General features: G+C 39.8%; 5 protein-coding genes across 5 annotated transcripts; 4 read left to right on the forward strand and 1 right to left on the reverse strand.

Moving 5' to 3' along the window:
- Nucleotides 1-7672: 7672 nt before the first annotated feature.
- Nucleotides 7673-8341, forward strand: LOC136280795 (G-protein-signaling modulator 2-like). The gene has a single exon (XM_066166493.1). The coding sequence runs from the start codon at nucleotides 7673-7675 to the stop codon at nucleotides 8339-8341; it is 669 nt and encodes a 222-aa protein (XP_066022590.1).
- Nucleotides 8342-8368: 27 nt separating this feature from the next.
- Nucleotides 8369-9432, forward strand: LOC136280796 (G-protein-signaling modulator 1-like). Its single transcript, XM_066166494.1, has 2 exons — nucleotides 8369-8529; nucleotides 8727-9432. The coding sequence occupies exons 1-2, from the start codon at nucleotides 8369-8371 to the stop codon at nucleotides 9430-9432; spliced, it is 867 nt and encodes a 288-aa protein (XP_066022591.1).
- Nucleotides 9433-16105: 6673 nt separating this feature from the next.
- On the forward strand, nucleotides 16106-17485 carry LOC131787760 (uncharacterized protein F54H12.2-like). The gene has a single exon (XM_059104834.2). It carries the CDS (start codon nucleotides 16106-16108, stop codon nucleotides 17483-17485), a length of 1380 nt encoding a protein of 459 aa, XP_058960817.2.
- A 731-nt stretch (nucleotides 17486-18216) lies between these two features.
- Nucleotides 18217-18690, forward strand: LOC131787759 (uncharacterized). Its single transcript, XM_059104833.2, has one exon. The coding sequence runs from the start codon at nucleotides 18217-18219 to the stop codon at nucleotides 18688-18690; it is 474 nt and encodes a 157-aa protein (XP_058960816.2).
- A 3795-nt stretch (nucleotides 18691-22485) lies between these two features.
- Nucleotides 22486-25506, reverse strand: LOC131787758 (uncharacterized). The gene has a single exon (XM_066166495.1). The coding sequence runs from the start codon at nucleotides 25504-25506 to the stop codon at nucleotides 22486-22488; it is 3021 nt and encodes a 1006-aa protein (XP_066022592.1).
- Between the last annotated feature and the right edge of the window lie 291 nt (nucleotides 25507-25797).

Consider the following 25797-nt stretch of genomic DNA (forward strand, 5'->3'; position numbering starts at 1 on the left):
AAATAGTTAGAACACGTATCTTGGAACTTGATAGTTTTTCCTAGTATCTACAGAGTATTTGATTGATCGATATCATGTCATACACCTCTCTATTTTGGCATTTTTCCTTCTTGAAAGTGCCCTAGTTTTACCCACTGTGTCATGTGTATATTTAGGAAATATTACAGATGGTGATCTCATAATGATATACACAAAATACCACTATCAAGGTTGCCAGATGAATCTACGACTTCTTTCCACCTAAAAACATCACCCTTAATAATCTGTGCATCAATTTTTCGGTATTGAAGAAAGCAGTCAGAAATCATACATTCTTGTACATATGTGATAAAATTGGATCGACATTGGCTCACCTGGTCCTTGCAGTTACATCATCAAAGTAAGGATAACTGAAGAAGAGAAAATAAAAACAGACATTGCTTATAACTATTACTGGAAACAAAGTAAGACTATTAGAAGAAGCAATTCTCTAAAAGAGATGTAAGGAGAGAAATTTGTTTGGAGGGGATGATAGGTTAGGAACGTGTGCCAACCCAATGCGTTCTAAAATGAAAGTGGAGAGATTAGGGCTCTCGGCCTTTTTTTTCTTTTTGGGTCGCTGCTGCAGGAATTTCAATTAGCTCTAAATTGACATAATTGTTCTTTTATTTAACTGAATTTTAAGAGTTATCGTAGAATGTGTGTATAAGACAGTTAATGACGTCCTGTGAACACGTACTATGTCACCTAACTCAGAAACAATCAAAATTGAAAGGCGTTCAAGAATTGTCCGGTCTTATGCCTAGCTTTTGCTATCCTTCCCATAAGCATTTCAAGATAAGAAATTTAAACATACTCTCTCTACCAGTCTTGCTATAAACTTGAAAAATGGGATCAAAAACGATATCCTGCCACAGTATTTTGACAGTGACACCAGTTTGTTTTTTTTTTACTATTGTCATCATTTTTTAGGGTTAATTTTTCTTTTATGTTGAGAAGCAAGCTCCCTTTTCAGAAGAAAAGATTTATCGTAGAAATTTGTAGCAACATCTTTTCCTAGTCGAGAACGGTTTATTGTTTTATCTGTAGTATTTTAATTTTCCAAATCAAGCTTTAAAAATATCTTTATCGTAATATTGAGCTCTACATTCAGGTCGATTGAATGAGAGCATTGCGTAGCTTTTCTTTGCAAATATGTTCTGAGCCATCATTTAATAGATAGGAAAATAAGACGCCAAATGATATGAAGGAAATACATCTGCTTGCAGGATGCCAGTCGAAAAATGCACCACAAAATACTCTTACAAAAAGCGGAATTATGCTGTTTATAGTTCGAATGAATTCAAAATTACACAGCATTATTGCAAAGATAGTGAATGTCAAGTTGACCATTTTCACCCTCGATATTATGATGACTATTCTAACCGAAGTATTAAACTTTTCCGTTAGATTTCCACTCAGCTCCAGATTAAAATTTTGGCAAAGAAACTTGGAGTAAAAAACCTCTCCACTCGTCTCGATAAATGGCATATAATGGTGTTTTAGCTTCCGAATTGCACATTTGCTCTCCCGGTTCTTAAGACACTTTATGCACTTATGTATTTGCTTGGCCTTCACATGGATAGCAAGTCAAAATGTTATTACTGTATCTTCCTGACCCATGGTATCACTGATGGCTTGAGTGTGCTTGAGAACAGTGTATATTGTACTGAACTCCGTTGAGGAGTCATCTAGGGGGCAGTAGCCATTCATGCTAATTACTGGTAACTCTGGATAAAGCAATGCGTTGAATGCGCTCCATCCAGGAACTAACAGACTCCCGATTATCTCTCGAGACAGTGATTCTGTTAGACTTAAGGGATGCATGACTTTCCATACTTCATCAGCGCAACGTGCGTACTCAAACAGCTCATTTTCTTCTTTAAACCACTCTTATTTAACCTGACCAACATAAAACGTGACTTGAGGTCGTCTCCCAAATGCAGAGCACTCCTATAGCTCGTAAATCCTCCACCCTGCCTGTAGCGATAGTTTCCCATCATTGTGGTTTGCCAGTTGGACTGGGGGTGGTTCTGGTCCATACGGCCGTCTCTGGAATACAACCGTGGATGTCGCGTGAGTTGTGTTTTTTCCATCGAGGGTTTCTTCATTGACTTCTGTGTTTTCTGCCGCGAAAGAAACGGACCGAGTGCTATATTTGTCGGTACAACAGTGCCATACTCGTCCGCTTAAGCAAGTACTTCCGCTGCGATAGTGTCTGTTGCACGCAGTTCGTCATTACTGCAACAGTGCCCCATTTTCACGAGGAGTGTTAACAGGAGACGCAATGAGGTTAGATGGTACACACATAGTGCTAGGCATATGTACTTTGGAAGCTTTGTACGACTATTATTTGAGCAATGAATAATGTTTTGCGCAATACTAATGACTTGATGTTAGTTCTTAATTAAGGATTCACTATACTATAGTGAGTGAGAGTCTGAAAATGTTAAAACTATCATTTTAAACTAGAAGCAGAAGACATCAACTTAGAGCATCAGCCTCGTTTTCTTGTTTTGTCATATAATCGACGAAGCATGGATCTTCGATCATTAAACAGAAAAAAATACCTGTAAATGGTGAAGTGAACGTTTTGGACAGCCAAACGATAAAGTTTGTGATAAGAGAGGCCGTGAATCAAATTTCATACTTGTTTATAAAAAGACATGGATTCTTTTATATTTTCGAAGGTCTCTTAAGGATTTTTCTTGTCACGTGATAAGTCACTTGACGTCGCTTTATGGTAAAATTTAACCAATGAAGAAAGTATTTTGAACTAACTGGGTATTTGGACCGCAAATGTTGATAGGGGTGTAAAAAAAGGAATAAACAAATGTCATGCACTCTACAACCTCGTTTTCACGCTGACGAAGGGGTGGCGTAGCAAAACCCGTTTTTCGCGGATCGTTTATCACTTTTCGACTGTACGACGTAGCGAGCCTTACTCAGGAGGTATTGGTCTAATAAAATCCACCATCAAACCTTTTTGAGCTCGTTGGTTGAACGAAACCCCGATTTTCCGGTCTCTGCTACTGCTCACTCGAAAAGCACCCGGAGGCTGGGAGACTGTCTATAGGAGAAGAGAAGAGAGAGCTTCCTCCCCTGACAAATTACTGCAGGACAATTAACATGAGAAAAAAAAATTTATTTACTTCCTTGATTATTCTCCAGTTGTCCTTGGAGCGAGTTTATTCGTTTTTTTCACTTGGCTCATAAGCGCTCGGTGCATACATTGGAATAACGCTCCACAAATGAAATATTGCCCTGCATTTGGTCTAACAGAGATCCTATGTGAATCGGCCCACCACAAGTGGGCAAAATTAATAAGTAATTGACAATACTTAAAGAACCTTTCGACTGGCGCTTACGTTTGGCCGTTCAATGGGCTTGGAGAAGAGAATGACTTCGGAACCGACAGTAAAACAGAAATGGAAAAGAGATGGTCAAAATTATTTTCAAAGTCGAGCACTGAAGGCTAAAGGTTGTGATAAGTACTGTCTACAAAGGCAACCATTGACTTCCATTAATCTTCCTTGACCTGGACCAAGGAAATCGTTTTCGCTTGGAGCATCGGTTTTAAAAACTGCTTCAAACGTCATTCAGTTATATATGATGTGATAAATGACTTGGGGGAAGATAATTCTAATACGTGCGATAGAAATTGAAAAAAATTCATAAACGGCTTTCATAAAAGTCGGTTTAACGTTTTTAAACCCACCTAGACCTACAAAACATTGACTAAATTCGACGAATTAATTATTTTAGCCGACACTGGAAGAATATTAAATTCCGACATCCTCCGAGTTAGCCGAAGGGCATTCTACTAACGCTCCAGCCTCGAGCAGAATTCTAACCTTTATGGGGAAAAATATGAATTCCGAATGTCCATTATAAAAGCTTAAGTGAAATTCATTTATAAAATAATTCAAATAGTAATTTTTTTGCCGGAAAGCCAAATGAACAACAACAACAAGCACGTCGCTTTCCTTCGTTGCCAGAAGAGGCTCTTTCATTAGTTATTTTATAAAAGAACTCGATAAGCTGGAAACCACTCCGCTTCGCGTCGTGGTTTCTTACGCTTATCTCGTGTTCTCACCACCTCCCGCGTGTTTACATCAGGCTATGTAAATACGGAAACCATTTTACATTTTTTCATTTGTTCCCTCCAAAGAAGGAAAATTTGTTATCTTACTTTTTACCGTTGGATTTTTAACCCAAAATTACAATCTAGACTTGTTACGGTAATGAATTGGAACTCCTGTCTCGTACAACATTGGTAATCTATTTGAGTTTACATATTCTCTTTATTCGGGCAACCGATTTAAACTTGAAAAGTAGTGAAAATAATTTTCGAATTCTTGAAAAAGCTCTTTCCTGAATAGGTCAGGTTTTTTCCACAGATCGTTTTCCTGAATCTCATCGGAACTTCCTTCAAAGAACGAGTGATTTTTCCTTCTGATGTTAGGTACTTCTGATTACTCGGAATTTATACCGGAAGTTCCACTTTCCAATAGTAATGGATAATTGGGGTGGGTGTAAGACCCGTGGGGTGGGTATAAGAACCCGTTGCCAGAGCGCAATGGGTGCGTTATCATTTTCATGGCGAAAAGAAACAATATTTATTCACTTTACGCTCATTATATTTGCAGTCTATGAGACTGATTCTAGGAATAAAAATTAGCCTCCTCAAATTACACCCCATCAATTTTTGTCCGAAATTTGTGCGTTCGCCTATTCAGTGAAAGTAATTAACTCTGGAAGACTTTGGAAGACTTTGCCAGACTGGTCTAATCTTTCTCGATGAGACTTGGCTTTAGGCCGATTCAGTCTGTTTACTTTCAGTCTGATGGCGTGACAAGAGATGAAAAGTAAAATAAATTTAATAAATTCTGACATTTCACCCTGGATTTTTTGTACTAACGCACCAACTTCGCGCAGAATTCCAATCGTCATGTGAAAAATATGAATTCCGAATGTCGATTATAAAAGCTTAAGTGAAATTCATTATGTTCCTTTTAATGAAGGAAAGATAAGGAGAGACGGATATTTGTTATCCTACTTTTAAAGCGACGCCATCTAATGAAAATATATATTTCGGTTTTGTACATCTAATTTTTTTACCGATGACGGATGCGAGCATGCAAAAATGAAACAATTCACTTTAATTGCCGGTAACACTCGGTCTCATATACATTGCTTTGAAGGAACCGTTGGATTTTTAACCCAGAATGACAATCAAGACTTCTTACGGTACTGAATCAGAGCGGCTGTCTAGAAACTGTAAGCGATTTGTGCTCGATGACTTCCTCTTTATGAGCTGTTCATTTTCCAGTTACTGTGATTTGCTTCATCGAAGACAAAGTTGGAAAATAAGAGGAACGGATGGGTTAATAAGTGTTTTACCCTTAAAAGACAACAAATTACTATCTGTGTTTATCTCTAAAGGGTGTTAATCTAAATACGACGGAATTATTGTAACAATCACGTGATGTCATGATCGAGAGGATCTCGCTTTATGTAAGTGAGAAAAGATACTTCCTTTGGGGAGGGGAGGGAAAAGGCAATAATGAACCTGAATCACTCTTACGAAGAGGAATCTTCCTAAGAATGTACAATATCGGTCAACTATTTGAGTTTATATCTTCTCTTTACACGGGCAAGCGATTTAAACTTGAAAAGTAGTACAACGGGCGATAAGCCGAATTATCAAAAAGTTAAAAATTCTGTTTCTCCTGAGTCTCGGGCCTTGTCTTATTTACCAAGTGAATAGAACAAAGTTCCTAAGTTTCCGTAGCTTGTTGCTTCTCCATCCCTGTCGCCAATTTCTATTCTGATATTAAGTGTTTTCTCCTGATATTCTCCTTCCTTGTCACATCGACCAAGTGATCGGAACAAAGTTCCCAGGTTTCCGTAGCTTGTTGCTTTTCAAGAATTTGAAAATTCTTTTTCAATTCTTGAAAAGCCTCTTTCCTGAATAGGTCAAGCTTTTTTCCACAGATTTTTTTCCTGAATCTCATCGGAACTTCCCTCAAAGAACGAGTGGTTTTTCCTTGTGATGTCAGGTATTTCTGATTACTTGGAATTTGCCGGAAGTCTCACCAACAGTAATAGATAATTTGGGTGGGTGTATTTTTTTAATGGAGGAGGGGGCGGAGAAGAGTTTTATAGCTGCATCTAACAAGGAGTTAGGAGCAAACCATAATGTTTCCTGAGCATTACTGCTGGGAGAGCTGGTTACAAGCAACCTAAGATCCTTTTGGTTGCCCCCTGTGTAGACTGAGTTGGTGAAGCTGCTGTTACCAATTTTTGATAACTTAAAGGAAAATGAGAACTGTGATCAAAGATATTTAACAAAAACAATGAAAACAGGAACATATAAACTATCAGATAATATTTTAAGGAATTGGGTTTTGTATTCTAAACTGATCCGTGATGTATAGACCGTTAATACGAATACAGCAGAACTGGAAACGATTTGAAAATTAAATTTGTCTCTAACACTTAACGGAAGATTGTGCCGGGCGATAACCTTAGTTCTCGCAGATAAACTTTTCGCTAGTCATTAACATAACCTCCAATGCTATTCCTAAATGTTAAAATGGCTTTCTTAGGAAGATATCATGAATGTATATAAATGTTGGTATCGAGTGATTGTTGTTCTCCTGAGTCATCAAATAATTATTTGTCAGAACGCAACGAGTAACATATCGTTTTCATGGCGAACGGAAACAATTTTTTTTTACTTTACGGCCATTACATTTGCAGTCTATGAAAGGGTACAAAATTGGCCCTCTCAAATAGAACCCAATCAACTTTTGTCCCAAATTCGGGCGATTGCCTATTCAGTGGAAAATAATTGATACCGAGAGAAAGACTTAGCTCGATTGGTATAAATTTTTTCGATGGCTCTTGGCTTTAAGCCGATTCAGTCCGTTTACTTTCTGTTTGATGGCGTGACAAAAAACAAAAAATATTATTTTTGATAAATTCCTGACATTTCACCATGAATTTTTTTCTTCTTTTTCCCCGGAAAGAGTTGACCTCCTTCGAAAGATCTTATACGAGTCCCTTTGCCAAAATCAAAATGGATAAGGAACGTTTCTAACTTCAAAAGGTAATTTGTATCAATGCTGACTGTTTTAGAAACCGAAACAACACTAATATCGTTATGAAAGCTTCAAAAGAAATTATCATAAGAATAAAAAAACATTAACAGCATTTAGAAATCTCACTCCTTTCCCCCCCGCTTTGAAAAGAAGCTAAGCTAAAGTCCAAACTCCGTAGAAAATACGTGTTAAACTCGTTAAATGAACCACAACATTTGGCTAAAATAAAAACTCTAAATCTTCCAAAAATTCAAAACAAAGAGTTAGAGAAATTGCGCGAACACAAGCTCAAAAACAATGAGCTAAATTCCGTTAGAACAAACAACAAAAGTAAGCGAGAAACTTCCACTTTAGTTTCTCAATTCATTGACGTGATTTGCTAAATGTGAAATCACGTGCTCCGAGCGTGAATACAAAAAGACTACAAGGCGGGGAGGGTAAGATAAATTTTGCAATTTAAAATTAAAAAGACTTTCTACAAACAATCCGTTTTTAGCTTTTTGTTACTTTCTCCTTAGTTTTTCAAACTGAGAATGAACAGGGTCAAGATGGACAGCATAAAAGAACCTATATCGGCTATCTACATTGGTATAGTAGTCGCCGAGTTCCTTAGCAAAACTGGTCCTGTGTTGCAAGCCATCGAGATATACAAGGAATGTTTGATCATATTAAACAGTCAGGGGCAGGCTATAGATAATTCTTTGGCAAACGTTACGTTCCGAGTCATCTACATGAAAATAATCAGTGCTTACGTTTATATAAAGGATTACACAAGTACAGAAAAATACCTCAGGAAACTCCTCCTATACATAGACTCAAATGACCCCATTGAAGAAGGATGGCTACATTTAAACCTGGCAGACATACTTCACGCACAAAGTAAATTTACGGAGGCCTCGGAATTTTACGAATCAGCAATCAAAGTCATGAAAATGATGGGTAACACACATGGCCAGGCACTATGTTACGCAAAGCTGGGAGTAATGTTCCAATCGCTTGGTCAATATTACAAGGCCCGAGAATATCAGGAGAAAGCACTCGCTATCAAAAAAGAAATTGGTGGCAGGGATGAAGAGGCAGCAATCTACGGGAACCTTGGAACCGTGTTCCATTCACTCGGTCAATATAACAAGGCCCAAGAATATCAGGAGAAAGCACTCGCTATCAAAACAGAAGTTGGTGTCAGGGATGGAGAAGCAACAGCTACCAAAACCTAGGAACAGTGTTTCAATTACTCGGTCAATATGACAAAAAGGGCCCGAGAGTATCAGGAGAAAGCACTCGCTATCCCAACAGAAATTGGTAACAGGGATGCAGAAGCAGCAGGCTACGGATCTCTAGGAACGGTTTCCAATAACTCGGTCAATATGACAAGGCTCGAGAATATCAGGAGAAAGCACTCGCCGTCAGAATAGAAATTCGCAACAGGGATAGAGAAGCAACAAGCTACGGAAACCTAGGAACTGTGTTTCAATCACTCAGTCAATATGACAAGGCCCGAGAATATCAGGAGAAAGTACTTGCGATCACAAAAGAAATTGGTGACAGGGATGGAGAAGAAAAAAGCTACTAAAACCTTGGAACTGTGTTTCAATCACTCAGTCAATGTGAAAAGGCCCGAGAATATCAGGAGAAAGCACTCGCTATCACAACAGAAATTGGTGACAGGGATGCAGAAGCAGCGGGCTACGGATCTCTAGGAACGGTTTTCCAATCACTCGGTCAATATGACAAGGCCCGAGAATATCAGGAGAACGCACTCGCCATCAAAAAAGAAATTGGTGATAGGGATGGAGAAGAAAAAAGCTATGGAGACCTAGGAACTTTATTCCAATCACTCGGTCAATATGGCAAGGCCCGAGAATATCAGGAGAAATCACTCGCCATCAGAATAGAGATTGGTGACAGGGATGGAGAAGCAACAAGCTACAGAAGCTTAGGGACTATGTTTCAATCACTCGGTCAACATGACAAGGCCCGAGAAAATCAGGAGAAAGCACTTGCTATCAGGACAGAAATTGGTGACAGGGAAGGAGAAGCAATAAGCTACCAAAACCGAGGAATTGTGTTTCAGTCACTCGGTCATTACGACAAGGCACGAGAATATCAGGAGAAAGCACTTGTTATCACAATAGAAATTGGTGACAGGGATGCAGAAGCAGCAGGTTACGAATCACTAGGAACTGTGTTACAATCACTCGGTCAATATGACAAGGCCCGGGAATATCAGGAGAAAGCACTCGCAATCCAAAAAGAAATTGGTGACAGGGATGGAGAAGCAACAAGCTATGGAGACCTAGGAACTTAGACCAAGGCTTAAGTTCGACCCCGATTAGTCTGTCAAGGAAAGAAAAAATTTAATCCTTTTCCAAAGGTGATTAGTCAATCAATTCAAGAGACTTTTAACTTGAAAATAAGTTTTTTCTTAGCTTCATTTTTTTGGAAATTTCTTGCAAAGCTTTTGACAAGAAATATTGTGGTTTAACATGCCAAACTAAAGACATTCAAAGAAAGGAATCAAGAGATTCCCTTGTATTGTAATGTAAACCCTTGTGTTCTCAAAGATATCCCGGTTATTTTATTAATTTAACCCTCTAACCTCTGAGAGTGACTAGCATCGACTTTCTTCTTACAATATCACTCCTGAATCAAGTATTGAGGTTATGATAATAATGGAAATGATCAGCAAGTACAAAAGCTCTTGATTATTAAGCAAAATCTCCTTGTAAGCACCTTAGTAAATTTATAGAAAACAGTATGGAGAATATGCATACTGGGTGAAAAGGATTAATCGATACTCCTATGTGTAGATACCGTTGTATCCTCACGCAGACTCTTGTATGCCTATAGATACTTTTGTATACTTATTATCCTCTACTTTTGCTCTGCGCTACCATTTCGCTCCGATTTACTAGCTGAACACCAGGAAAAGGCTACGTTATTATCAAAAGAAACTTTATGTAGGGGATTGCTTTTTGTTGACCATAAAAACTCAAGAGATTCTTTGTCTGCTACTTTTGTGGCATATCTGTGAGTTACAAAACAATAAATATACGATGAAAACCGACAGAATACGAAATACATTTATATAAGACAATGGATTTCAGAAACATAAGACTTTGGCAACCATAGTTTGCCAGATTTTGCAAGATGAACGATGGAAAGTGTCCCTGACTTTTTGTAACAGGAAGTTCTTTAAAATTAATGGCATAAACTTCGAGCATATATTACCAAAGCGCCCAAATAACAGAAGAAATTGAAAGAGTCCGAATGGTACATAACGGTCCTGATACTTGAGTAGCGAGAATGATTTCTTTGTTAGCCAAGAATTGAGACGATTTGTCTTCCTCGATGAGTATAAAAACTGTACACAAGAAGAGGGAGTTCTTGAATTAAGCAAAACAAGGTACTTATTTCTAATAACTAAATGCAAAATATATCCGCAGAATAGACCCCTAAGTGATTGAAAATTCGTTTCAAAAAGTGAAGTAAATATGGCTCTTTGGTTGGCATCAATTTTTCTTTAAAAAGTAACAAATATTCAATATCTCTCTGACAAAGAAAACTGGAACAAGAGCTAAATGAAAACATAATACCTTCTTAGGAACAGTTGAAAATTGATCGATTTTCGCAACTTGTCCCAAATCATTGACTGGCGTGAAGTTTTATTAATATTCCTGCTTCTTTTAGGTGCGACTGAATTGCAGGCGACATTATAAACGATACAATTAGAATTTTTAAAAACAGAAACTAGGGAAAAATTCCAAGTTAATTTGGATTTCAGAGCTGGTAGAGTAAGGTTAGCATTGAAATAAAAGTCAAACACAGTTAGGAATGTTCAAAAGGTACGTTATCTTTTCCCTTAAAGAAATCTGATATAATATTTCTTTCAACATGTAAGAAATTTATTTCTGCCCTATGCTAAGATTATTTAGTGCAATTCTGAATTAAAGTTGGCCGAGCTTTAAGGAAGAGAAGAAAGTATAACTCTCTACCTTTGTTTCCTTCCACGAAGCAGTGAAGCCATGCTTCTAACGGAGCACATAACAACAACAGATAAAAATAAAGAACTGTACCCTTCATTTGTCGCTTAGTCACAAGTTTTGGATCTCACATCCAAAGGTAAACACGAAAATTTTTCGCATTATCAACGTTTGCGAAGTCTTAGAAATATCCAGCGCTGAAAAGTTGGACTTCCCAGCCGTCGACCGAATGTTTTCGCCGTTTTGTTTAGCCAGAGAACGATGACGTTAATTTTTAACCTGCGTCAGAGCCGTAAGACTATCAGCGGAGCTAAGCGCTGAGTGGAAAAACTGTCAAGAAGAATATGATGCGTGCCATGCATTCAGACACCTACTTAGTGTTTAATTTCACCTGATTAATTAATTCGACCAATAACAAAACGTCTCCTAAAACTTGTCATGACACGTACACGCGAAAATTCAAATAGTTTGATGAAACTTTGCAAATGTTGAAAGGCTGAGGTATTCCGTCTAAACAGAAAGGCACGAAATACCAACAAAAATCTTAGTTTAAGCTTAAGTTTTTGATAGAGGTTATAGTTTGGAGAAATTACTGCTAATTGCACCTGTAATGAATGCTGAGCTGCAATATAATCATATATTTTTAATTAACCTTCTCATGGCGTTAAATATTTTGCGCGCACATTCTTTCAAATTCATCTCCCTCTAAGTATCCCTTCAGAAGTACTCCGGGTAGACGATTGGCATACAGTCGTTTTAAACCAATACAAACCTTCCGTGGAGAAAACTAAAAAAACCATGGCGTTCTCCCACTATATCCGTTTTAGGTGTTCCGCGGCTTCGGCATGTTAGATCTCTATGGATGGAATCCGGTCAGGCTTAATTTATATCTTTGTGTGTTTCCTTAAAACACCTGCTACACGGGAACACAGATATTCCGTGCACAGGCTTACAAACATTTAAAATGAAGTAAGAGTCTTTCGTACGTATTCGATAGAAGATAAATTGCGATCTCGAGAAAAGTGCTAGTCTAAAATTCGTTTTATATAAGCGCTTTCTTTTTTATTTGTCAACTTGGTAAAATAACAGCTTCGTTATTCACTCTACTTGTGCCCAAAGTGGTCATTTTCGGAAACTACTAAATTAGGGTCCCGGTCTTCATTTGTCAGTGGGCTTTTCAGCGTGCAATAATCTATGATTAGTTAATAATTTTATATCTATAAGTAATTGTAACGTCGAGATACACGAGCCCTATTGCGTAAATTACTGTACAATATCATTTGTACAAGTTATTTATGTACAGAACAACACTATATTTTTACGAGTTATTCTGAGTAGATAATGTTGCGTAAGATTTACTGTTTAAGTGAGAGAATTGTTGCAATAAATCTTTCTTGAAACTGTAAGAGTAAGAGTATTAAAGAATACTTTCTAGTTACGAAGTGGTTGTACGACTGCCCCCCTCAATTGAGAATTACTTTTCCCAAAGGAGTCATTAATCTATTTGAAGTGGTCGAGTTATGTCCAAAAGGGGGCAGCAACAGGAAAGTAATCGCTTTTTCAGTCCACTTCCTTGTTATACGTCTTTAGGAAGGTAAGCATGCCAATCACGAATTTAGTGTGGAGATCAGTTCAGAGGTGGGAAAGGAACCAAGTGCTCCAAGAACGGCGTCAAGACAACATTGTAGGGTAAATGCACCCCATGACACACCTGAAGAATATTGCTGCCGAAATCTGTTCATTCCATTCCTTGACTATATCATACAAGAAATATCTTCAAGGTAATCTATATAAATTATCAAACCCTCGACTATTTAGTTAACCTTAAATATTTATAGATATAATGAACGATTGAAAAAACAGGCTTAATCATCACAGGGAATTTTTTTCACTCAGAAGACTGCCGTACAGTTGCTTGGTCTTGTGCTAAGCGCCATTAATAGCGAACACAAATGTAGACAAAGCTGAAGTCTCCAAGATGTGTATGTCAGATCTCTCAAGTCCACAACCTCTCGAAATTGAATATGATCGTTGGATGAGAAAATGGCAATCCGAGACGAACAAACCAGAGCGCTTCAACCTGCCTCACAAGATCGAAGTAGTTCAATTTGTTTTTGTTCAAATTCCCCTTACGTAAACAAATGACGAATTTGTGGATTACACTTTCTGTCTATCAATAGGGTTGTGATTCCGACATCTTTCCGAACATCCACCTGTTGTTGCGAATTGTATGTACAATTCCAGCAACATCAGCTGATAACGAGCCATTTCGATAACCAGAGGCGAGATTTCTCTTCGGGATAATGCTCATAAGATGACATTCTTCCAAAATCGTGCATGTTTCATTTTTCTGAAACATTTGTTGTTGAGACCATTAGATGTAAACATCGCCAAATTATGTAATATCTGATTTTGAGCTTTTTCCGCGAATTGCCCCTATAAAAAGTAGAGGCAGGCCCGCAGAGATTTGTACATATTTAAAAACTAGAGTATTATAACCAGCCAGGTGGGTAGTTTCAGTTCCAGAGTCGGTGTACTTTTGGAGAAATTCAGTTTTGTTCGACAACAAAAATGACCGAGACTGTACCGAGATGAATAATCTATTGGTGTGTTCACATTTACTCCAAGGGAAAATTGAATGGATCAAAGTGAAGATGAATGATGTCACTATGCATGGTACAAGTGCCTATTTGTAATGTTGTATTCAAGTAGTATAGGGCGTCTCCATAGGGAGCAAAGGGATGCCGCCATCAATTAACATAAATAACAAAGTCCCATAGGGAGGATTCAAGATGGCGTCTAAGTCCCTTAGGGAGGATTCAAGATGGCGTCGGAGACGTCATCGAAGATGACATCATTCAAGATGGCGGTGTAATGTATTCATAATATGAGGGTGTAGGTGGGGTAAAAATTAGTTCACAAGCAAGTTACGCCAAGTTAGTTAGTGCTTGGTAAACTTCTGGGAAAACAGGCTTTAAAAGGCATTATGGATAATGTCAAGCATTATAAAAAGGGTCGGAGATGAAAAAAAATCACGAGTTCATCATGCTTACCTCGTGGAGTCAATGGCTATGCTACTTGCATTATCGAGTGGTGTCGTGGCTTTGTGATCGCATCCCACATATCGTCTTCGAAGAGGATGAGCCGCATAAAATCCCTTACCAATGGGTTCCCGAAGACATGGAAGTTGAGGTGTTTAAGTTTGTCGTGAAACCACACCTACATCCACTACACGACCGTATCTTTCATTTGATGACGTTTATGAGATACTATGATGGGAAGTATACATATAAGACGTGGAATCATTTGTATACGCAGTACCTTCATAAGTATTGGGTCACCTACCATTCTTTCAAACTTTGGTGTCATTTATCATGGTTAAGAACATTAAGAAAGATGTCAAGGACGACTTGTATGACGAACCCGGTGTCGTCGGTAGTTTGGGTGGTGTGGCACCGTATGCCAAAGCTCAAAAGATCTCTATTGCTCAAGGTAAAAACGAATTAGAGGAAAAATAAGCGTACACGCTTCACAAACCCAGACGTCGACGAGGAGAATTTTTACCTGTGGTGGTGTTCGACATTGATCAACAATGGGTAGCAGATTTGATCGAAGTACAGACCCTATCCAAACAGAACAAGGGATACCGATACGTATTGGTCGTGATCGATGCCTTTTCCAAATACGCGTGGGCCCGGCCGATTAAAAAGAAAACAGGAAAAGATGTGACGGATGCGTTTGCAAAAATACTCAAGGAAGCCAAAGGAAGGAAACCTCAGACGTTACAGACAGATGCAGGCAAAGAATTTTACAATCAGACCTTTCAATCATTGATGAAAACACAGGATATTCATCACTTTTCTACTCATGGAGATGCCAAAGCCAGTATCGTCGAACGATTTAATAGAACCCTTAAATCGAAATTGTATCGCTATTTTACGGCTGCCAACACACTCAAATATGTAGACATATTGCCCAAACTTGTCAATCAATACCATCGCACCTATCACAGGAGTATTAAAACCACACCAGCTAAAGTCACCACATTCAATGCCAAAGAAGTGTGGAACAATTTGTATGGGAAATATCAGACTAAGAAAGAAAAAAAGCCTGCATTTAAAGTAGGCGATAAAGTCCGATTGAATAAAAAATTTAGACCGTTTAAGAAAGGGTATCTACCAGGATGGACGGAAGAAGTGTTTCAAGTTCGTAAAGTCGTACCCGGAATGGTAACGACCTATAAAGTGCAAGAATTGGATGACACGCCCTTACAAGGCACATTTTATGTGTGGGATTTGCAAAAAGTACATGTAGATGAAGCGACTTATTTTCGAGTGGAAAAAGTATTAAAGAGACAAAAGGATAAATTGTTTGTCAAGTGGAAAGGGTACCCTAGCAAATATAACAGTTGGATTAATAAAAAAGATTTAAAGTGAATTGTGTGTTTGTGGTGATCGCATCATGAGAGGAGGAAGTTTGAGACGCTTTAAAGTGTATGTGCCAAATGAACAAGGAGGTGGTGGTCTCATGCGCTGGCAGACTCCCTCACCTTATGCCCCACCACCTTTTATCGGATCCTGGGGTGATCCTCAAATAGGTGCCGGAGTCAAAGACATGGCTAAAGATTTTTTGAAAGGTGTAACAGGAGGCCTTAAAAGCAGTGTCAAAAAGCGTTCGTTATCAGAAGTGCCGCGAGGTATAAAGAGAGGGGCTTCCCAAGCGCTCAAGAACGAATTGAAGAGAAAAGTTGCCAAGAGGTTGAACGATATTTTTGGAGAATAAAACATGGTCCGCATCAGCACCGTACGTCAAAGTGATCCTATCATTGGTGTAGGCACAACATCACCGACAGATCCTGTGTTTTCCATCTTGAAAAGGTATAAAGGGAGAAGAAGAAAACAACAGCAACGAGAAGGATTTCTCACAAGTCGTATAAAGAAAATAGGAACACGAAAACGTGTGCATAAACGCAGAAGACGTTGAAACAGACACATCACCATGTCTATCAAAGGGGCAGAGCAGAATTCAAGTCTAGATCTCTTTAGAATACCACCTACAGATCTTTCTACGGTAAAGTACCGATATGTCAAAATACCACCTCAGACATCTAGTATTGCTCCTATCCAAGTGTACGTGGAACGACAATCAGATCTCATCGATCTTTCGAGAATTTTTGTCCAACTGGATTTGGGTTTCAAAACCACAGAAAATGCCAGTCTCACAGCACGCGCAAACAATGTGGGTGTGATGACTTCACCAGCCAACAATATTGCACACACTCTCTTCAAGCAAATCAATTTCAGAGCCAATGGTACCTTACTCACCGAACAAGTAGACATGTACCATCTTAAAGCTTTCATACAGACGATCCTTAATAATGACAGGAATGATGGAGAGACGATACTCGAACCAGCTGGATGGCGGAACGAAATTGATTCTCCTGTAACCTACACCGCTGCAAATGTCAAGATGGATGATGACGCGTATACAGCTCTTTCCATAAATCATCAAGAAAGCATCAAGAGACAGAGAGCAGATGCAACAGAATACTATGCAGGAGGAAAGAGGAGAATCTTGAGAATGAAACCGTTTATAGACGCGTTTCGCCAAGGAAAATGGATCGTCCCCAAAACTCTTTTGGAATTGGAATTTTATCTGAATCCAGCAGCCTTATTCATGAATGGAGAAGCCAATCCACCCAGTGAGGAAGTCCGAGTCAACCCAGAGGATATTAAACTTACCTTCTTTCTATGTCTGGTGTCCCTAAACCCAGCCGTCTACATGAGCATGATGAGTATGATGACCAAAACCCCAACCAAGTATCCCATGATCCGTACCGAGATGAGACAGTTTCCCCTAGACAATGGGGCCACTTCTAAAGAAATCAACAACCCATTCAATGGAAAGGTGCCCCAAAGAGTCATCATTGGTATTCTGAAAACTACTGCATTCAATGGTCAATACAACGAAGACCCCTTGGCCTTTGGAAAAATTGGGGTGGAATACATCAAACAAATTGTGAATGGAGAAGAATACCCATACGAGACTTTGGAACTCAACACGGCTAATGGTCAAAAAGACTTGGTGGGTTATCACCGATTTCTGGATGCTACTGGCTGTCTGTACAGAAATGCAGGAAACATGGTGCGATTCAAAGACTGGGGTCATGGAAAAAATTGCACGCTGTTTGCGTTTTCCAATGTGGCCAATGGAAGACACGATGACCCGGTTCTTCTACCTAAAAATGAAGGCTTCATCAACATTCACATTAAGTGTGCAGGGCAAGCAAGTCAGAAAACGGTGATCATTTATGCTGAATATGAAGGCATTATGGAAATTGATGGCATTAAAGGAGCTACCACGATGGAAGTGCATTAGTGATGGAGTTTGTGTGGCTTATTACGAATCAACTCAACGCTTTAGCGGATAGCGATCCAGAACTCCGCAAGTACTTTGTGAGTGTTTTAGCCTGTGACGAACTACCCGAGTCGCCGGAACGTGTGAAACCGAGAGCTTACATTGTCAATACCCACCCTGCAGACAAACCTGGGGAACACTGGATAGCTGTGTGGACCGAACACGATAGCTGTGAAATTTTAGATAGTTATGGTTTAAATTTAACCACCTATGAATTTCTGACACCATTCATTGTATGGTTAAACCGATGGCCTTACGTGCGTAAAAATACTCGAGCATTACAATCTGTAAAAACCGCAAGTTGTGGAAACTATGCCATCATTTATTTAATGTGTAAAGCAAGACGCAAGAGTATGGATGAGTTTTTTTCCATGTTTTCTAAAAAGGATTATGTAGGCAACGATGATCAAATAGGCGACATGTTAGAAGACATCATTCAATCGTTAATAAAATAAAAGGAATGAAATAAAATCGTGTCATTTTTGTGTAACTCGCTTTTAGCCATCATGTTCAAGTGTGTGGAACCAGGATTTTCGTTCAAATCCCCTTCCAATATTTTGATTGTGGGCCCTACAAGTTGTGGAAAAACCACCTTTCTCCATCACCTACTTTTGGAAAATTTAGACCTCTTTGACGAAAGACCGCCCCGCGTGCATTACTGTTATGGATCCTGGCAAAATAAGTTTGACGACATGCAACGCCATGGCATAGAATTTTTTAAAGGAGTGCCTACCCACGACGATTTAACAACATGGTTTGGAGATAAACGAGGGGGTATTCTTGTCTTGGATGATCTCATGTCGGAGGGAGGAGATGACAGAGAAATACTTAATCTTTTCACACAATATTCTCACCACATGAATGTCACCGTGTGTTATCTCTGCCAAGACATGTTCCCTCAAGGAAAATATTCCAAGACCATCTCTAGGAATGCGCAATACATTATTGCCTTTAAAAATCCTAGAGATAAAGTGGCGTTGCGCACCTTACTGCTACAGATATACCCGACCAAGTGGCTACCTGTCATGGGTATATATAATGCATGTACGGACAGACCCTATGGTTATTTGTTATTTGACGTACACCCTGCGAGTAGAGATTCTACGAGACTTTTAAGTCACTTGTTACGACACGAAGGGTGTGTACGCTGTTACAGAGAGAAATAAATAAGAAAGATGCCTGGTTATAAGCGCAGTATGCCCACAACCCGAAGGAGAAGAAGAGTGAAAAGAAGACTAACCAAAAGAGGACAAAAAGGAGGTATCCTACCATTAGCGGCAATCATTCCAGCCCTCATTGCTGGAGGTAAAGCATTGGGTTTAAGTGCCCTTGGAGGAGCTGCATCGTTTGGGGCTAAAAAAGGCCTAGAAGCTCTTACAAAGAAAAAGCGATGATTAATAGTTTCAAGAGAAATGTGGATTTTTTAAAATCTATTTTACAAGAGAAAAATAGAAAGCGTCGTATGGAAAAATTACTTCACGCTAGTAAAGATCAAATCAATGCCGTCAGTGAATTCACGTTGAACATGTTGAAGAAAAAGATACCTTTATCACCGCCCACAGTTGCCAAACTCAAGAAATATAGAGTGATGTTGAGAGAGTTGGGTAAACGGAGGAACTCTTTAAGAAAGCGGCGTCAATTACTTGTGAATCAAACAGGCGGTAGCTTTTGGAGTGGTATGAACGACGCGTTCTGTCAGTGTTTCAAGAGATCATGACTGTCACCGTGCAAGAGGGTATAAACGAAGTGGACACGGGTATAAAGTTTGATTTGCAATTCAACTACGACGACGACGACAGTGACTATAAGGATTCAACTGAGTGTAGACTCACAATAACTCAACTGTTTCGGTGGTTGCGTATGCGTGTGGTGGAACCCTTGTGGCGATTATGGAGACGTTCTTAATGGTGAAACCCGATGAGTTTCGAGCTTTGGTAGATTATTACAAGGGAAAAATTACTGAAAGTACTCTTCTGGACAAAGCCGCACGCGTGGCCGCCGAAGCAAAACTGTTATTAGAAGATACATCTACTCCTGCTGCTTTAAAAGAACCTGTGGTAAAAGAATTGTTAATGCAAGAACGCAAGCTTACTGACAAATTGAGACAGATTCCTATCGCCGGTGGTGTAGAACCTCCACCTCGAGACGATGATGGTAATCTCATGGAGGGGTTGCAAGAGGGATTGTTAAAAGAACTCATTAAATCCATAAATATGAGGGGACAAGCCGCCGTACCTCAGATGACACTCAAGAGGGAACCTGTCACACCTGTGGGGATCAAGAACGAACCCGTCACCCCTGCGAAACCGGGAACGTCCAAGATTCCTTTTCTCACAGCTCCATCCCAAAAGATACAAAAAACGAAACGAAAACTTCCTGTTCTCACACCGCAAAAGCATCGCACGGAGTTGGAACGACTCAAAGAATTTGGTAACTGGGAACCTTGGGAAAAGAGAGGTTACGACCTGTATCAAGTGTTTGAAGATGACGAAACGCCAAAGTCGAAGAAAGGCAAAGGGAGGGGCAAGAACCGTCCAAGCTAAGGCTAAAAGGAAACGCCAGAGAGGAGGAAAATTTGATATTCAGAAATGGATTTCAAAGTTAGGTGTCGAGTTTCATTGGCCCGGATACCAGTATATGGGTCCAGGTACAAAATTAGCCAAGCGATTAAAACGTGGTGATCCAGGAATTAATCGTCTCGATAGATTAGCCAAACAGCACGATATTGATTACAGTAAAGCTAAATCACTCGCTGACAAACATATTGCAGATCGTAAGATGGTAGCCGGAATCGATAAGTTTCCAGGCAAGAAGAGTTTAACCGAGCAAATTGTGAAGCGAATCATGCAAGCTAAACTTAAAACAAAATTGTAACGCCTCTACAATGATGAAATAAAACTTGTGAAAATGCAACACAGTGTGTGTCTCCGGTTCATTCGTAGTTGTGTCGTTATCGAGAGCACATCATGTCAGGTAATACTTTTTACTTGACGTTACCCAGTAACGATGGGAGTCTGAAATATTTTCCAGACAACAAAAACAATTCTTGGAAAAATCGATTAGACAAACGCATCGATTTAGAAGGAGAGTGGGAAGTGGGATTGAGTAGTATTTCGCTTCCACACGATTCTAAGGTGTCCAGTTACCTCAAAGGATTAAAAGACGATGATGTCTTGCTAACCACAGGACGAATTAAAGTAGCCACTGAGGATACACAACAGAAAGTGACTTACAATGTCACGTATGGAGACATCAAACAACATCGTATCAAGACAGTTCACGATTTACTCAAATCCTTGTTTGATGAAGAACGTTTAAAATGTATTATGAATATGGGCTCGGCGTTGGGGAGTCATTTTTCTTCAGGACACAGCGCACAATTTGAAGTGATTGCGGACGAGGATAAAGAAACGATTACTGTGACAGCAGACAAGGTAAAATCGACTGATATAACTCATCAAGAAGTTCGTGACGGTCTCTATTTTGAGTTACCTCGAGACATGTGTGAGTTGTTTCGTTGGACGAAAAAAACAACAGTGCGTTATCGTCGTATTGTTAGTGGTCCTATTGAAGAGAATCGTAATGTATCACGACCGGTGCATAATCTCACAGTGACCAAACGTGGTACGGTGTGGAGTTATGATAGGAGGCTTACTACATCCAGTTTGGCGTATTACAGATATGAGATCCCATGGAAAGACCGATTTGCGGAGAAATATCATAGATTTCTTCTTAGCGATCTGAACTGGACCTTTATCAATACTAAGAGAAGTACCTACTTAAATTTACCTTACCCACGAACCTTGTATATGTATTCCTCGCTTTGTGCTCCAGTACGCGTGGGAGATCAGACGACTGATCTTCAGTACGTCAAATACACTACCAACCAATCTTGGAAGGAAATTATTATTACGAACCCAAGCAGATTCATTACATCAAGTTACGTAAGAATCACATCGATGTGGTGGAAACACAGATAAGTGAGTCGGAAAATAATAATTTGGCTCAGTTTACAGACGGCGCTTCTATCGTCACACTTCATTTTAGACGCGTACGTTAACGCATGGATGCCGCCGCCCAGGAAAAGGACAGAGGAGGAAAATGTCCATTCCATCCACTAACTTGCAAATGTCCTTCACGTCACGAGTGGCAAGACAATATTGAAAAGGAACTACAAGAAATGATTCGCAGGGTAGATCAAAGAACAGCCTTTCTTAGAAAATGGATGGATAATATCACAGAGGGAATGAAACGCTTGTAAGGATGACAAAGACACGTGATTTAAATTGTAACAATTTAAACTGTTTTATTTAAAAATAATAAAAAGGGAAAAAAACGCTAACGTATCTTGGCTTGAATGTCTCTCATATAAGTGTTTCAATGTTTAAAATGTCTTGTGCATCGAATCCTGTAAACTGGGCATATCCGTAGGGATACGATTTAAATGTTCCTACGTGAAGTACCCGCTTGTCGAATACCAAACCATATTTTTTGACTTGTGTTTCTGTCTTAATCTTCTTGGCAATTGGATCACGCTTAAAATGTCTCGGGTTCACAATGTCAGTGTCTCTTCTTTCGTCCTGCGGGTCTAAAATTTCATCCAAAATATTTTGCCTCATGACCTGATAATTAAGCTGTTTGGCACCACGCACGTTTAGGGAAAAGCCACGAACTTTACACACGATTTTCCCATGTTTCGTCGCATACCCATAGTTCTTGGCACCCCCTGACACAAATTCCACGATGTAATCCCCTTCATCCAATTCATTGGTCATATCGCCAAGGTAATCACCTAAGGGAATTTCTGTTTGACCTGGCTTCCACGTGTAAATGACCGAGTCTGCATCATAATACAAGACTCGATCGCCCAACGCCTCCAAAGATTCATAAAGCTTAAGACGGGCCTGACAGGTGGTAAATGCTGCTATGAATATGTTGGTCTTGGACCCCTTTACTGCATCCTATTCTATCTTCTTATACGCCAATTCAATCACATCAGCACTCAAAATGCGTACGTCTGATATTTCAATCGTTGTGTCATTTAAATGATCAATCAGCTCGTGTGGTTCTGTGATTTGCTTCGTTTTCATCTTGTTCATTTGTTCGCCAAACTTACCCCAAAAGGAGTTCAGCATCAGTTTGGCAGTGGCCTTTCTTCCTGGATTTTTCTTGATGTGCTGGGGGTCTAAGTCTATCCCTTCTCTTGCCTTGTAATTTTTAACATAATCTTCTTTTTGCGCGTCCGTTTGTGCCCAGCTGGGGTAACCACTACTTTCTTGTTTTATCTTCAACCAGGTGTCTACGTACGGGGCAAACAGACCTTGTTTTCTTTGGTCTGGTGGGAAATGCCATGCTTCGTGTATGCGAAGAACCTGATACCCTTTTTCGACAGCTTTCATGATTTCGGGTGTACACCAAGTACCGGTGAGCATGCGATCCTCCACACCATGACTACAATAATAATTTCTTCCCAACATCGGTTTGGCACTTTCATTTTCCACGCATTTTCGACATAATGGAAACGTCAGTTTTTTTCCATGTCGAAGAGGCAATAAGGGATTGTATAAATTATAAGGCGGTAAAATGTCCACTGTCAATATACCGAAGTAGGAGGCTGGATCTTGGTCGTCTGGTTCCAAAAATATTTCGGGGTGACCTATGGGGTAGGTGCCATATTTTTTTACATAGGGATATTCTGAGGTGACGTCGACGTATCTGATTTGCTCGCCTTCATCTGTGTTGGCCTTGTAATAAAGCGACGCCGCCCCAGTTCGACCTCCAAAGAACGCATCTCTCGGATTAAGCTGTGGTACAAGATTGATTTCCTTGAGAAAATCTTGAATTTCCTTTGAGGCCTTTTTCTGCTCCTTCCATTGACATTCCCAGATTTGAACCACTTTATACCCCATCTGTCGGAGTGTCTGACATTTGTCTTCTGTCTGCTGACACAAGGCTTCCATCGTGTAGCTGCCTGATGAAAACGCCATTTTCTTGCGGTCTTTATGACAACGTCTGCACCCGTGAAACAAACAGCCATGAAATTCATACACAGTGTTTGTGTGGCTATCAAAACCATCGACATGGTATGCCTCGGGCCCTGCGGGTATCAACTTCTCCCCACCATTACGAACATGTTGGATACGTGGGCTGTCTGATTCAAGCTGATGTTCCTGCCACATCAACCATTCTAGTGCAACTTCTGATTGATTGACTTGTGCCCCACGCCATCCTCTTACAGGTTCAACGGCCACAGTATCCTTGGAAAGATGTTTTTTACGCCAATATCTGTTGCATGCTGACGCAATCGTGGCACATTTTTCCATCGGATCAAACCCAGACGTGGACTGGAATTCATTCACAAATTTAAGACAGCCGGCTTTAAGAAGGGCGACATCTGATTGGCAGTAGGCTATGAGTTCTTGCTTGAGATCAAATGGGTGTTGCTTTTTCACTTGCTCTTCATACCAGACTTGAAATTCTTTTTTTTTAGAATTGGACATACTTTCTGGGTCGTAACAGGAGGCTGCTGGCAGGGCTCCCACATAATCTTGATGGTCAGGTGTGTGGAACAGGTGAGGAAAGAAACCTTTCTTGAGTTCCGTGAGACCAAAGGTACTGGTAAAGGCTGAGAGTGACATTGGGAGGAAGCTGAACGAATCTTTGAATGTGATTTGACCCACTTTGAAGGATAACCATTTAGTGCCTATGGCGATGATGTCCTCGATCTTTCTTTCTTCCTTTACCAACTGATGCTGTAGAAACATAGAATCGTACCCCTTTAAATTATGGAAAATGCATATCACCTCGCGTGGGTCGCCATATTCGTCCTCGGTGAGCTGGGTGAGAAAGTTCAGAAAGTCGGCCGTGCAATTCTCCCCGTAGTAGGTTTCGAAGGTATCATCTTCAGAGGTGAGGGCGCAGACCAATACGGGGATGTGTGTGTTATCTTCCGCTATCATAGATTCAAAATCAGCATAGACGAAGATGGGAGGTTCTTCATACACCGAGGCCAAGGGATTTTTTTTTCTATGGCGTTTCAGGGTTGCTTTGGTTTTTTTCTTTCTTTGATCTTCTTTGGTTGCCACAGGTTGAATAAAGCATTTGTGTTCTGTAAGTTTTACATATTCATGGCATACGGAGCATTTGTCAAAGTAGCATTGGTGAGGTTCTTTTGACGCTGAGGTTTGAAACTCCTTACGACATATAGGGCATTGAACAAGGCTGTCGCAGATCTTTTTCTCTTTATGCATGTCATAACACGTCTGACTGTAAAACTTTCGGCAACAAGAAGAACAGGGTACTTCACGCAAGGCATAATCAGGTTTTGCGCCACATTCTACTTGTTTGCATGCATGACATCTTCGACCCTCACATGGATGATGTCTGAAGTCATTATGATCAAATCCCTTGTTGCACTGATCGCAAAAATAGGATCGTTCTAGAAAACCAGCGTAAGATGTGCAAGTGTCATAGTGACCAGTCTCAGAGTCATCGTGTTGCTGGAGCAAGAGGCGGATAATATGCGGTGCTTCTGGGCCTACAAATACCATCATGTAGGGGTAGGAAGTTGCCATGACTTTCAATTGGTAGTCTGGTGCTAGGAAGTCTTGAAATTTTTTCAATTCTTGGTGCCCGCATGCCCCCAAAGGTACGCCCGCATCTTCATGGAGTTGATGGGCCATTCGTGATCGAACAGTGTCACATTTTTTTGCATTCTCGTAAACAATTTTCTGTCGATTCCCCTCATCTTTATGGATCCATGCTTTTGCGACACAAATGGCTCTTGCACAACACATTTCGTTTGAATTTGTAATTTGAATCACGGAATGTTTCTTTTTCAAAACTTCTGCCATGGATCGCTTTCCCAATAGAGCTTTTTGTCTACCACTTTTACCACCTTTAGGCATTCGAATAAAGGTAAGGTCGGCGGTAAACTTAGAAGAGGATTTAAACGATTCTCCTGAATTCAATTTATTAGCCATAGTAGTCATGTAATTTTCAAAGCGTTCTGAATTCTTCATGATTTCTTCTACTTTGAATGTGGCTGATTGTTGGGCGTGGGCGAATTGATTCGATTGTAAGGTGAAATGGAACGCGTCATGAGATGAACATTTCTTTTGCTGAATTTGTTTCCGTATCGATTTAAAAAAAATAACCCAAAATAAATTTCGATAAGAGTTTATCCCCTGAAACTTTTTTTCAACACACTTTTTAAACTCTTACCTCGCTAACGCATTTGTAATTTCTTTTCCGATATTATCGTCTTGGGATGG

This window comes from Pocillopora verrucosa, chromosome 5 (assembly GCF_036669915.1).
Source record: "Pocillopora verrucosa isolate sample1 chromosome 5, ASM3666991v2, whole genome shotgun sequence".
Lineage (NCBI taxonomy): Eukaryota > Metazoa > Cnidaria > Anthozoa > Scleractinia > Pocilloporidae > Pocillopora > Pocillopora verrucosa.

Coding starts and splice junctions, on each gene's coding strand:
- LOC131787759 (XM_059104833.2), top strand. CDS start 18,217: ATGCAACGCCATGGCATAGAATTTTTTAAAGGAGTGCCTACCCACGAC.
- LOC136280796 (XM_066166494.1), top strand. CDS start 8,369: ATGACAAAAAGGGCCCGAGAGTATCAGGAGAAAGCACTCGCTATCCCA. Junction 8,530..8,726: donor ATCAGGAGAAAGCACTCGCC/GTCAGAATAGAA, acceptor TCAATCACTCAG/TCAATGTGAAAAGGCCCGAG.
- LOC131787758 (XM_066166495.1), bottom strand. CDS start 25,506: ATGGCTAATAAATTGAATTCAGGAGAATCGTTTAAATCCTCTTCTAAG.
- LOC136280795 (XM_066166493.1), top strand. CDS start 7,673: ATGGACAGCATAAAAGAACCTATATCGGCTATCTACATTGGTATAGTA.
- LOC131787760 (XM_059104834.2), top strand. CDS start 16,106: ATGTCTATCAAAGGGGCAGAGCAGAATTCAAGTCTAGATCTCTTTAGA.